Source organism: Rhinichthys klamathensis, unplaced genomic scaffold, assembly GCF_029890125.1.
Source record: "Rhinichthys klamathensis goyatoka isolate OS25496 unplaced genomic scaffold, OSU_Roscu_1.1 h1tg000301l_1, whole genome shotgun sequence".
NCBI classification, from domain to species: Eukaryota; Metazoa; Chordata; class Actinopteri; order Cypriniformes; family Leuciscidae; genus Rhinichthys; species Rhinichthys klamathensis.
Genome location: NW_026606820.1, coordinates 3,299,079 through 3,312,600, shown reverse-complemented (window position 1 = coordinate 3,312,600; position 13,522 = coordinate 3,299,079). Strand labels below are relative to the sequence as shown.

At 39.6% G+C, this 13,522-nt stretch overlaps 1 protein-coding gene across 1 annotated transcript; it reads right to left on the bottom strand.

Annotated features, from left to right (window-relative positions):
* Positions 1-243: 243 nt before the first annotated feature.
* gla (galactosidase, alpha) lies at positions 244-3,821 on the bottom strand. The gene is made up of 7 exons (XM_056270282.1): positions 3,569-3,821; positions 2,617-2,791; positions 1,798-1,975; positions 1,628-1,719; positions 983-1,144; positions 659-856; positions 244-546 (listed from the first exon to the last, which is right to left on the bottom strand). Exons 1-7 carry the CDS (start codon positions 3,727-3,729, stop codon positions 271-273), a joined length of 1,242 nt encoding a protein of 413 aa, XP_056126257.1. The 5' UTR covers positions 3,730-3,821; the 3' UTR covers positions 244-270.
* Positions 3,822-13,522: the final 9,701 nt, after the last annotated feature.

Sequence of the window (13,522 nt, the reverse complement as noted above, 5' to 3'; positions counted from 1 at the left end):
CTGGGTAATACAGGTGTGTAAGTATAAACTCTGCGGGTGTTAGAGTTAAAGTGCGTTGTGTTTGTTTTAAAGTACAGCAAATGATATATAACTATAATTTTTCAATTTTGATTCGTTAGTGTGCACTTAAAAAGTGTGCAAGTAAAACATGGATTCTATAGCTGTATTCAAAAGGAAAAAAATGCTTAATAAAAAATATCAGGAAGTATAACTCGATCACATTAGTGCAACAGTGAATTTTCATATCGTTTTGCTTTGCAAATCATGTCTTCATGTATAGCTTTTGATAGGGTTGACAGTGAGAAGTGTCGTGCCTGTAGGATTGACTTGGACCATCACATTTGACAAGAGATTCTGAACACCCATTTCCTGGTACATGGGCAGGATCTGCGTTACGTTGCACTTCGGATTGCAGAGCTGCCAACTAGGCAGCGTTGCCACAGAAATGGTAAATCGGCGTGGACCACCAATCTCCTGTCTATTCATCACTGCCACGGCCAGCCTGTTGCCAGACAAGGGCCGTTCCCACACCTCAAAACTATCAGCCTGTGAACAGGGAATAAATGCATTCCAGCTGAGCTCACAGACAGATACCGTAATGAAACAAATGGTAGGTAAAGACCATAATTTGGTACTAAAGTGGGCTAAGATGCTTCACCTTTAATGTACGATAGCCCTGCTTGCCCAGAGGGTCCTGGTTAATGGCAATGATGTATTTGTTCTGCAGTAGTTCTTTGGCTTTGGGACAGATGTTTCGCAGGTCGTTGGACATCAGAAGCGGGGCAGCCATGATAGCCCACAAGGCCATCTGAGTCTGCTGCTGATCGTGGCTCAGGCCGAAGTTCCCTATGACCAGCTTGAGGCATCATAACCAGAAATATGATATGACTTAAAGTTGTCTGCACTGAGCTTATTTTAAATTACCAATGTAAACTTGTGATTGTGATTTAACAGTAAAATGATCAGATGATATGCTTCATACCATGTCAGGGTCATTCCATCCACCTGGTCCTGCCACTGGGACCAGGATCTTCTGATGATCAGCCGTCCAGTCCAGGATGCCCGTCACACTTGTCCACTGGTCATACACATCTCCATAGTTACGCCAGTGGTTACAGGTCTTGCGAATTGCTTCATAGTCAGGCTGACATATAAGATACAGAAAACACTTTTCTACTAAGCAATATTTAAGAAAATGAATTCTACTTTTTGAAGCATTATTTGAATCCACTTACAAAAATGCTAGTTTTTTCTATTTAAAAGGATAGTCCAACCAAAATTTAAACTTATTTCATTATTTACTCACCCTTCTGTCGTTCCAAACCTGTATGACTTTCTATCTTCTTCGGAACAAAAAATAAGAATGTTGGTAACGGTGTGTTTCGGATTCCATTGACTTCCATTTTATGGATAAAAAAATACAATGAAGGTCAATGGGATCTTAAACTGTATGGTTATCAACATTACTCAAAATATCTTCTGAATCAGTTGTACAGAAGAAAGAAAATCATACAAATCTTGAATGACATGATTTTCATATTTGGGTGGACTACCCCATTATGGTAGCAATGTTGTGAAAGTAAAAAAGTTACTTCACCTTATATTAAAATATCTCCATGTGTCTCACCTGTTGGTGTTGCCACTCATATAATGGCCATTCACAGGAGTATACAATACTTCTGCCTGTCTGGTTTAGAGCTCTCGACATGTTCATATAACCTAAGAAACATCCAAATGGTGTAATACAACACAGAATTTCTTAGCAAAACTCAGAATTTTTTTTGCAAATCCACTTACCTTCTCCCAGCTGATGCCAGTCAGGCATGAAACATCCGTCAAATTTCAACAGATCCACACCCCAGTCTGCAAAGGTTTTAGCATCGATATCATAGTATCCTAAACTCCCAGGGTAGCCTGCACATGTGTTTTTGCCAACATCTGCATATACTCCCAGCTTCAGACCTTTGGCATGCACCTGAGAACACAATAAAGCTTCTTAAATATACATTTACCTTACAATTTATAGTACATTAAGACATAATTGAGTTTAACTGTGATAGAAGCAAGACAGCAGTAGGGGGCGATATATAACTGACAAAAAGATTTGGAGCAGCCAAGTTATGGCATATTGCTTAATGACAACTAAATCTAAATATAGTTATTGCCCTATGGAAAGTTAAGTGTATGCTAATTCACCTTTGAGATGACATTTATGTGGACATGAAGGCATTAAAGGGATAAAATTGGCAAGTACATAATCATGTAAATCATAAAATTGGCATATTTGTAACCAAGTATGCTTTTTTTCTGCCACAAACACCAAACATTTATTATGAAATTATTTTAAAATAAGCAGAATTAAGCAGAATATCAGCGCTGCTTCTTTTGATCCCTCATTTTCAACATAAGCAGATATTAACCAGAGCCTTCAAGCCATCTTCGAAGGCGATATGATATGATGCTTTGTGTGGACATTGACAATATATGAAATATTTTACTTTCCACTGAAAATCATAAGGGCTAGTAGATGAAAAAAATTCTGTCAATTCTAGGCAATGCAACATGTGAGCCAGATGCAGCCTCTTCTAGACTTTTATGATGCCAACATATACCCACATAATCAGCCAACTTTTTGATCCCACTGGGAAACATCTTTGGGTCGGCCTGAAGACGCCCCTGAGCGTCCCTCTCGTGCGAGGGCCAGCAATCATCAATGCACACAAACTCATATCCAGCCTCCTTCCATCCCTCCTTCACCATCACATCTGCCATCTCCATGAACAGCTCCTCTCTGCTTGGACACACAAGGGCATTAGGAAGAGGGTATCATGGTCAAACATCTGCCCACTGTACGGGACAGATTGTCTGTGAGTGCAAGTGTGAAAACAGCATCTGTTCTAAACAGTACTCTATGAGACCCATAACTGCACTTTGCCCTCTTGAAAAAATGATCTTACATCACATGCTTCAGCTGTCTTGACACTCATGTGACATCAGTATTCAGGTATCTAGTTTTCTTCATCCTCCTCCTCATTCTCTTAGTCTCCATGTAATTTTCCAATAATACCACTTTATGCATAAAAATATCAGTTTTGCGTAATAAATAGATTTTTGGGAATTCATCTACTATTCGACTCCATCTACTATATTACATAACTATTTTAAAAGATTCTTGATTACCACAGGAGCATTTAAAATAAACTAGTGAAGACAAATATTTATTTTTTCTAGGTGACCATCACCAGACCTGTCACAATGCATTTTCTAACAAATTCACATAATTTATGTTTATAACAACTATGAACATTGGGCATACTACCTATTTACCTGGTGATTCTCCTTTTTTGTCTTCTTTATTGTTTTTTTTTTTTTTTTTACTTTCCTCATACAAAAATTACTGAAGCAGAATCATGATAGGCCTACAGTGATATAATTCCATAGCATAGTCTGACATACTATGGTACTGAATGACTACCATATTCATATACAGACCATATATTAAAATACATACTACTAAATAACATACTTTTTAGTATGCACATTTGCCGTCATCAGGTCACGCGCTCACCTAATACAGTTCTGAGGATCCGCATCACAGTCGATGTTGCACATAAATCTCTCCCAATGCAACCAGCCCATGGTCGGAGTTAACGCCAGGCCATTATCCAGCGCCAAAGCAGGGACTAATAAAGACACAAGCCCGACAAAGACTATATTTGACACACTCATGTTGGTTTGCGCTGATGAATGACTGAATCTAAAGGCAACAGATAGTTACACTTCCGTGTTCACGGCGTATCAGTCAGGTCAGGTGCAAACCTGACGTCACACGCACGCTCCCACCAAAACAAAACCCCAAACGTATGTATGATTTCATTTTTTTGACTCGTTATTAGATTGTGATAGTGTTTTGTCTTTTACAAACAATGAGAAATTAAAATACGCGCAATTATCTGAGTACTGAGGAGTTTTGACTTCTGTAACGTCTGTTGCACTTGTTGTCTCAAACGCTGATGTAATATTTCATATGTATTTTCTAAAATTTACAGTAGTTTAGAGAAATACTACTCCTTAAACTGTGTAAAATACTGTCAAGTACAATGTGTGTTGTGTAGGGGTGAGTTGGGATTCCCAAACGAAAACATTTTAAGTATGCTTTTATTATGGGAATCATAATTTGTTAAACAGTTATTAACCACCCAATTTTATACCATGTGTGGGTCTAGAAGAGGTAGATTGATCAGTGTTGCAAGTCAGTCATGATATTTCTATTTTTTTAATGTTATGAATCAAGTTAAACAAGAGAACCTTCGATTCAGTTGGTTCCATGTCATTAAACATCTATCAACATGATCACAAATTAAAAAACGATAGACAGGATGTTACAATTCACGGTCACCCTATGTTACCGGTTTCTTACATTAGGCTATTCGTTGCATTTGGATGGCTGCGTCAAAAATCGTGTTTTGTCTTAGTAGGTATAACATTTGAACTTTGCGACCGTTAAAAAAGTATGTTCTAAATAGTATGAATAGCCGCGTTTCCACTGCCGGGCCAGGGCTAACAGCGACCCGAGCCGAGCCGAGCCAGTGGCCTCGGGCCTCAAGCACCGGGCTTGCGTTTCCACTGCCGGGCCAGTAGCCCCGCAGCGCTGCCCTAAACCCCGTCATACAACCCAACCCATTTCAGCGGGTATTATGAATTTATTTATTTTTTAAGTTAGGAAGATAGCATGCATATTAACTCACCGGCCGTGGCTGCAGCCCGCAATAGTGTCCAGATTGTCTCGCGAGTCGCCACTAACAGAGGGACGGTGACCCAGCACACCGTCCATCAAGTCGAACCATGGAATTTGGATAGTTCCTTCTCTGAGCTCCGTTTTGTCCATTGTGCGTTTGAATCGCCTTGTACAATACTGCGCCCGCAAATTTTTTTTCCTGAACTTGAAGCGTTGCTCGCTGAATGCTTAGCTTAGAAAGTTCAGCATCGATGTATTTTATAATGTCTTCGTTTCTTCACACGCCGTCAAATTGACGTTGTACCCTTTCTTCTGCCCAAATGCTCAGAAGAGCTTTGATTTCTTCGACAGACCAGACCAGTACAAGCGATTCACCATTTCGAGCAGCGATTATTTTGCGCGATATAAAAAAGTGAAATGTGCATCTTACTTCAGATCATAACGTTCCATAAACTCACCGATAAACTCCGCCTTTTACCTTGACCACGCCTCTAGCCCGATCTGGCCCGCTTTGGCCCAAGGTATTCGACGGGCCAGAAATCCTGGACGTTGGCCCCGAGTAGGCCCCGAGTAAGCCCCGATCAAGCCCCGGAAGTGACAGTGGAAATGCGACTGGCTCTGGCACGCACTAGCACGGCTCAGCCCTGGCCCGGCAGTGGAAACGCGGCTAATGTAGAACTAATCCGGACGTACTACATCCGCTATGTTGTCCTTATAATGTGACCAACCAGCGTCAGTTGGGTCGCTTCACCTCCATTTATAAATCCTCTTCCGTGGCCTCTGGAATAGTGTCCAACGAATGCTCACTGAATCTCGCCAGAAGTAGTAGGTTATCCGTGGACTTTTCGCCTACTGTTTTTCAAATACTATGTATTCGGACATACTACTCTGTTGGTGTACTGTTTTTCGCATACTAGGGAAGTATTTGATTTGGGACACAGTGTAGTAGGTGTTTGGTGGAAGTATAGATTGGAATGCTATTCATTTCAATCTCAGATTCATTCAGTCTTGCCATCTTTGTTAGTCCGTACACCTCCGGGTTCATACCTCCTTACCTCCTGTGCTTTCGTTGTGTGCACTGAAAAAGGTGGCAGTTATAAAAGACAAAATTGACCGTTATCATTACAACAGCAATAGCATTAGGAGTGTTTGCTGAACACTCCAGATCTTTGCTAATTTATTTCTCAACTATCATTTTACTTGGATTGTTTCATTATATACAGATGCACATTATTTTCAAAGATAAATGTTTACTATACAGTAGGTGTAGGAAAAGAAAGATATTGGGAGCGATTCTTTGCATGATTAACCACACAGTCCATAATCTGCCATTGCTTTAATATGAAATTCTGCATTTCATGCCTAAAAAAATGACTATTTGTGGGGGAAAAGTCTGTCCCTTTCCCAAATGTCAAGGGTTTGGGTAACCCTAATATCAACCTAAATATTTTACCAAGGGTAGCCTTGATAAACACTATTTATCACTCACAGTAATTTATATCAAAGCCAAAGCAATGGTGCAAAGGCTTCCAAATGTCATAGTTAAATTTTCTTGGGCTTCTTGATGGATGGGCCAGTCAGTAGGTCTGGCAACTGAACTGGTTTCAGTTGTATGGCAGGATCCTGGTTTGCAGCAGTGATATATTCTTCAATGTTTGATGTTTGCTCCATTGCATGGAAGGAACTGTCTATCTCCACCTCTGCTGTGTTTTTTTTCAAAGGATGGATTGTGGAGGCTCACATTTCTCCTTGGGGCCCAAATGCCTATCCATCACATTTCATTTTGCCACTGTGCCATTTAATTGAACAGGTTGTCACCTCTGGCTTATGTATTGACATGTTATGAAATAACGGATAAAAATGGAAAGGAGTCAGGGGGAACAAGAGGGATTGGTGGGAGGCTCTGCAGTGTGGTTTGTAGTTTTTCTTAGTGTGTCTTTTATTATAGTTTGTAAGATTTGATTTATCAGGATCTTTTGATAAAACAGCCTATCGTAGCTTTACTGGATGAAATAGATACGCATTGGTATTTCAGATGTTTGTGTTAGTGTGCATGTCATTTATTTTGTTCATTTTATTTGAGGGTTGAAAGTACTAGAAAGTGCCTAATTACCTTTTCACTTCCTTTTCTTTGTGAATTTGTAATATGTCACTGCCTGCTGAGCCATTAATCTTGGAACTGGTTGTACCCAACTGATAAACTGATATTGGAAGATGGTTGCAACACCATCCCCCCTTTTCAGTGCTCTTCTTTATGAAGATGCCTGTCAAATGAGCAACCTCAGAAATTATGGTCTTAATTATAATCTTATTGTTGGGTTGCTTTGAAAATGGTTTCCAATAATGGTTTGTTTTTTATTACTCTCCAACATTATTAACAATGATCTCATTGTAACTCCTTCACTGAAGAGTTACAAGGCTGCGGTGAGAAAGCTCTAGTATATTTTGAGAAAATCAATTTTAATATTGTGATCAATACACGATCTCGCTTGCAGTCCTCCAAAGCATCACAGAGTGAACAGAAATGACCTTTTTCAATGGTATGATTATTGTACTATAATAGTGCGGCCTTTTACAATCTACTTTTTGTAAAGACTGAATGATCTTTTGCTCTTGTTGTAAATAGATAGAACTACTTATTTCTGCGGTGTTGCCAGGTAAACGTGTTTGTGATGAGGCACACTTGTGCCAAACTTAAAGAACCACACTAAACCGTTTTCCGTGATCTTCTTTATTCTGTGTTTGTTTTACTCTAAAACACTTATGGAAATATCTAAGGCCTCCTTCACACTGACAGTGTGTTTAACCCAGCGATTATTGGTATTTGCTACATCGCATTGCAGTTCATTTGCATAAAGTTGAGCACTTAACTTTGTTGTAACTTTGCTCTAAAGGGATTGTTCACCTCAAATTGAAAATTCTGTCATCATTCCAACAGTCCATAAGTGGAAATATCTTCAAAATATCTTGTTTTATTTTCTACAGAAGAAGAAAAAAGTCATACAGGTTTGGAATGACATGAAGGAGAATAAATTATGATAGTTTTTATTATTAATTTATGAATTGGGGGTAATTCCATAATAATTCCATAACAATAAATTTAATAAGATTACTTATAGATAATATTGTTTATCTTTTTTAATGAAGGTAATTCTTTATTTGATAATATTTGTCTGTCTGATCTGTTTTTTTTATGTTAATGAAATTATAGCTTTTTTTATAGGATAGACCTTTTTAATGAAATTTTAAATCAGATGAAATACTCCATACTAAATGGAGTTTATTGGTTTGATAGACAATGGACAATGCAAAATTCTTGAGAAAGTTTGATTACCTCTCGGCTCTCACATTGTCATATATAAAGATTTACATGGCACAGTTGAGATGATGGATCAAATTGCCAAATCCAGGCTTCAGCATTTTGGTGTTTTTCTCCAGTGCACTCCATTGCGGATTGTCCATTACACTAAATGAAGCCAACACAATCCATTTCCTTTTTGTTACACATGAGTAGCACACTTATCACCATGGGATCCAGTTTCTGTGGGCTAAATTGGATTAAAATTAGTTTGTGTCCTCTTTGAACAAATCAATTTTGGGCATGTGCATGAAGCAGGACTTTATACCGTAATTTTTTTTAAGTGCAAATTCATAAAACCTGTGGTTCTGCCTCTGAATGACGTTACTCTGGGACCAACTTCTAATTATTGTTTTATAGGAACCATGATGGTTATATGCCTTTTAGGTTTAGGAGAGAGCCATGTTTTAACCCTAAAGTGCTGACGTGGGACCACCAAATTCTTGTTTTTCATGTTTATTTCGTTTCCACCAATAATTATGAACAGCAATATTGTGCAGAGTTGTCAGGGGAATTGCCTACTCCTGGAAGTAAATGTCAACACAACATTCAGCTTTAAGAGATTCTGCTTCATTATGTGTTATGCAGTTTTCCTCACCTCAGCTGTTTCCTGTCAAGAGGCGGGAAACCATCTAATTAAGTTGCGCCCATAGTTATGGGATTTGCTCTGGGTTGTTGTTGACCAAAACCCAGCTACAGACAAAACATGGCTATATAGGAAAGTTGAAGTCTGGTACGGTGAGCCGGACCGAATGCTCAACAGATAACTGTCACTTTTTCAGCATTTCATGTATTTATTTATTTACATTAGAGAGCTGTGTCTGGAAAGACAAATGTGATCTCTTCCAGGATTGTTTTAAACTCAGCGGTTTAAATGAAACATTGCAGAGAGTTGTCGGGAATGCCTGTTTGGACAGCATGCAGATCTGTGGGCAGCGAGCAGTAAATAATAGGGTGTAGGAAGGAACTCCTTGAGCTCCTTCCATCTGGATACAGCATGTCGCTGGCCCCTGGACTGAAACACCATCCTCTATGGGTGATGAGGCAAGCCTGAGCTGCTCTACCACACTTGTAAAAAACAGAGATGATGTGATTTTTATGATGGGAGGCCCCAGCAGAGACAAAATATTGTTGATGGTGATAATGACAGCACTGGGAGTTGAGGGTGGAGGTGGAGAAATGGTCCATGAGCTCAATTCACTTGAGCCTCAGTTACATCTTTCTCTTCTCCTTTCCTCTCTCTGCACCACATTCACACTCTCGTCTATTTCCCTCCCTTTGGGTTTGGTAACACACTCCCCCACCCCCTGCCACTCCCATAGGCTTATTATTTTCTCATCCTTGGTAGGTAATGGTTTCCATGGCAACAAGGGCTGTTTTCTACCACTTGTTTCCCCTTATTAGACTAACACATTTTTTTTGTTAAAGCGAGAGATGCAAATGATGGTACACTAGTGGTATAGAAACTCAAATATACCATATTTTCTCCCTCTTGCCTGCTAAGATGCTTCAGAATGTTTAGTATTAATCACAATGTTCACTTGAATGGTGTGATGGTACCTACTGTAGCTTGCATAGATACACAGTGAAAATGTTTTAGTGTAAAAATATAGTCATATGTTCATGTTTTCATAGACCTGTTTTCATGTCATATTTTTATTTGTCAACATTAATTTTCGTAACAGTCTTAAAATATTTTTATTATCTCCATGACGGACACGCCCCGCCCCCTGAGTACTCGTTTTTTGAGACCTATCAATTATCAAAATGAGAAATTGACAAAAATGCCCATCCCTATGGTGTAAGGATAGGTGTTGGTTGTTCCTCAGGATGAATGGCGTCTGTTTTATAATCCATTTTGGAGGTCCGCTATTCTGTAGCTAGCATTTAGTCCGAGGGTGAAGAAGATAGGCATTGTAGACAAAAGTAAAAAGCGTTGTTTATTAAACAAAGATTTCAAAGAAGAAACTAAATGACAAAGCCAGACACACAGGAATTGAACGCAATGAAAATGAACCCAAAACAGTTTAGAACTGTGACAATTGCCCATTCAAAAAATAATAATAATATTCACATACAAATAATATACAATACAATAGTGTGTACGTGACATGTTTGGCATATGTGCTAAATAACCCATTATTGCATAGATTTGCACAGCATATAGGACAAAAAGTCAACAAATAATGTTCCACAATCAATTATTTCTGTGTTTTCACTATGTTTCTGAAATGTCTCATTGAATGTAAAAAGTAGCCTACATTATTTTAAAACCCATATTTTATGAATGCTTAGTCACAATGGGATTCTGAAATGTATTTCTGTTGAGATGATGATAACTGTATATCACAAACAGTGGTCTAAATCTCCAAACCGTCTCTGTTGTTGGTTTCTGCCTATTACCTAGGGCTTGGGTATTGATTATGTGCTGAAAAGCTCTGTAGATTCCCACAACAATCTGAGCAAATAGTGTCTGTCTGTTACTGAAGCAACAAGCAGAGAGAATATATCAAACGGTCCTAACCTTGGGAAACAAATGGTCATTAATATGCTGCAGATGGCATTCTGAGAATTCCAATGTGATATTTAGCGGAAGGACTTGCCCCTTTTTAATTGCTATGGAGAAAGTGACCTTTTTATTTATCACTATCCTGTTCTCTGTGGAGCCAGTGGGGCACCGCAGAGGTTATTCCTCCTACAGACCTGATTTTTTTTTTTTTTGCTTTCTAGACACACTGACACTTGAATTTAAGCATACAACATTACTTTGGACCCTGCAACAGGATGTCACACTCAAGGACCTTTGGTCACAACATATAAAAATAAACAGAAACAATTCTAGATTTTTTTCTAGAATTTTTATATTTAAGGGGACTTAAAGTCCCTGTAAAGGCAATTTCAAAAAAAAATTCTAAACACATTATAAATGTTAGAAATGTATTGCTAAAACATATTACAAACACTGTGAACTGTGAAGTACTGAATTGTGGAGTTAGACCGTTAAACAGTATTTCACCATTGCTATTTTCCGGATTTTCTGGGCGGGGCTAAAACAGGGCTCGATGACGCACTGGAGCCCTTGAGCTCCTGGACACGCCCCTACTTGATGACGCACTGAGGCCACTGAGGCTGGCCGCTCCTAACAATATTATAGAGCACATTCACATCAGTTTGCCGCTCAATCGCGAGTTACTGTCAGTACTATAATTAGTAACACAGCCTACAGATTGCTAGCTACTAGCTATGCCTTCGTCACGGAAATGCGTACTACCTGGATGCGATCACCGGATCACGTACAAAACAGATCGGTGTCCTTATTTTAATTTCCGAAAAACGATTACATCAAGCAGAAGTGGATTAATTTTGTGAAGAGCCACCTTTGATGGAGAGCTGAGGATCACCGCCAAAACCCGCCTCAGTAAGTGATCATTTTACACGGGATAGTTTTATAAACTTTCGTCGGAGATAACTGTCTGGGATTCACTGATAATCCGCTGTTACTGGTGAATGGGGCCGAACCGACTCCCGCCTCAGCCTTCATCCTCCCGTCGCGCCGACAATTGGTGCCATTCGGCAGTGCGAGCATCCATTCCAGCTGTAGAGTTGAGTGTGGCGAGTCGACGGCAGCTTAAGCTTTCCCGCGAGTGGGCGTGGTTTCAGCGCAGCCAGTGGACACGCCCCCAGCGTTTGAGAGCAGAGATTACTGCTCATTTTTTCAAGATTTTGATAGCTTATTTTATGTACTTGCTGGCTTTTTTTATCATTCAAATTTGGCTGGGTGACTAATAACACATTTTTCTGTGGTGTGACAAACTCAAAACACATACTTAATTTTGACTTTACAGGGACTTTAAAATATATATATTTTTCTATTTCTCTATTTCTTATTTCCTTTTAAATAATTTGTTTTCAATTGTTTATTGATCCATTTAACTAATTTGTTCTTGAAATGAAAGTTGCCTTATAGGCTGACAACATGACATAAAACAACCAAATACCCCCCAAAAATGTGAAATTACATCACATATGCTGCAACACTGCAAACCACGCAGCTTTGAAGTTATATTGAGCCACAAGGTCAATCTGTGATGTTCAGATCCTCAATTGGTCAAATTTCATTTCGCCATGCACATTTGCAGGTCACCAAACGTCTTTGATCCCTAGCATGTGCTTCTTTCTATGTGCTTGAATTCAAATGCATGAGAACAGAAGTGAATAGAGAAACTCACGCGAAGTGTAGCGTGAAGTGTAGCGTGACTGCACATTAATAGTGAATGGCTGATAGCAGCCGTGGTGGGACCAGCTTTTCACCACAACTTTTTGTGGGTAAAAGACAGACAATAGACTCCTATATATTCAGAGAGTTTCTGTGCATGTTTGATAGATCTAAAAATTGTAGTCCTTTCAGGTATAAAGTGGATTTTCAGTGTGTTTAGCCCATAGACAGTATAAGAAGTGGACAGAGCCATCTCATTGGAACTCAGTTGAGACAGTTGAAGCCCATTTTTAGCGATTTTTGAGCACTTCCGTTCCTGACTAGTAAATCTTCTAGTAGCTGTGCGTGAAAATTGACAACGTTAATCTTGCAGAGACGAGGAACTTGAGCAAAGAGTTCTTTGGCGTGAGTGAGCAGGAGTAAGTATTCCGTTGCTTTTATGGACTCATTATCTATGGGCTTCTCCCTTGACGGGACGTCCCCCCGATTGCCTGCGAGCTTCTCCTCCTGTCTGTACGGTAATTTCTGTACAGCGCGACAGAGAGTCGAGTGGTTATGACGCAATCGTTAGCCTATTTTTACAAAAACTGTTTCTACGGGGCCATAATGTAACATAGAAGGTAATGGAGCCCTTTAAACATTGTCGTGTTTCTTTAGAAATAAATAATGGACAAATAGAGTCTTTAAACGCCTCAGATGTAAAGTTATTCACTGTCAAAGTGACGCCAAAATGAATGGGAGTCAATGGAAATGCTAACGCAAGTGAAGTTCTGCTACAAGATGGCGGCACCCGGCCGGCTTCAACTTTCGGTCGATGGATTACCCCCTTGGTTTAGCCCCTTTGTGTGTGTGTCTGCCAGTTGTCATGGTGACAGACGGCTAGTAATGTTGGCTTGTTGTGTAGTACTGTGTGTGTTACGGGAAAGTCCTGGCCTCACTACGGCAATGGTAAGAACTGTAAAGCTATTGCACTTTAACCCGACCGCCTCTGAATCAGGAACATCCACCTCCCTCTCTCCACAGAAAGTCATTATTTCTCATCTCACACTGCTGACCTGCAGCACTGATTCAGTGTCAACTTGGCGAAGAAATAGCACACAGGTTGTCCTTTTCCAGCTGTCTCCAAGGTATTAAAGTGTGAAAGATGTCTAATGGGTGGGGAGAAAGAGCAAGGAGAAGAAATCCTCTGTTTACCCTGAATGCATAAGAA

Bases quoted from the DNA above. Each gene is read 5' to 3' on its own strand.
- gla (XM_056270282.1), bottom strand. From the start codon at position 3,729: ATGAGTGTGTCAAATATAGTCTTTGTCGGGCTTGTGTCTTTATTAGTC. The intron at 2,792-3,568 runs GTGAGCGCGTGA...GTGTCCAAGCAG, and splicing joins GATCCTCAGAACTGTATTAG to AGAGGAGCTGTTCATGGAGA. The intron at 1,720-1,797 runs GTAAGTGGATTT...GATGTTTCTTAG, and splicing joins CTGGCATCAGCTGGGAGAAG to GTTATATGAACATGTCGAGA.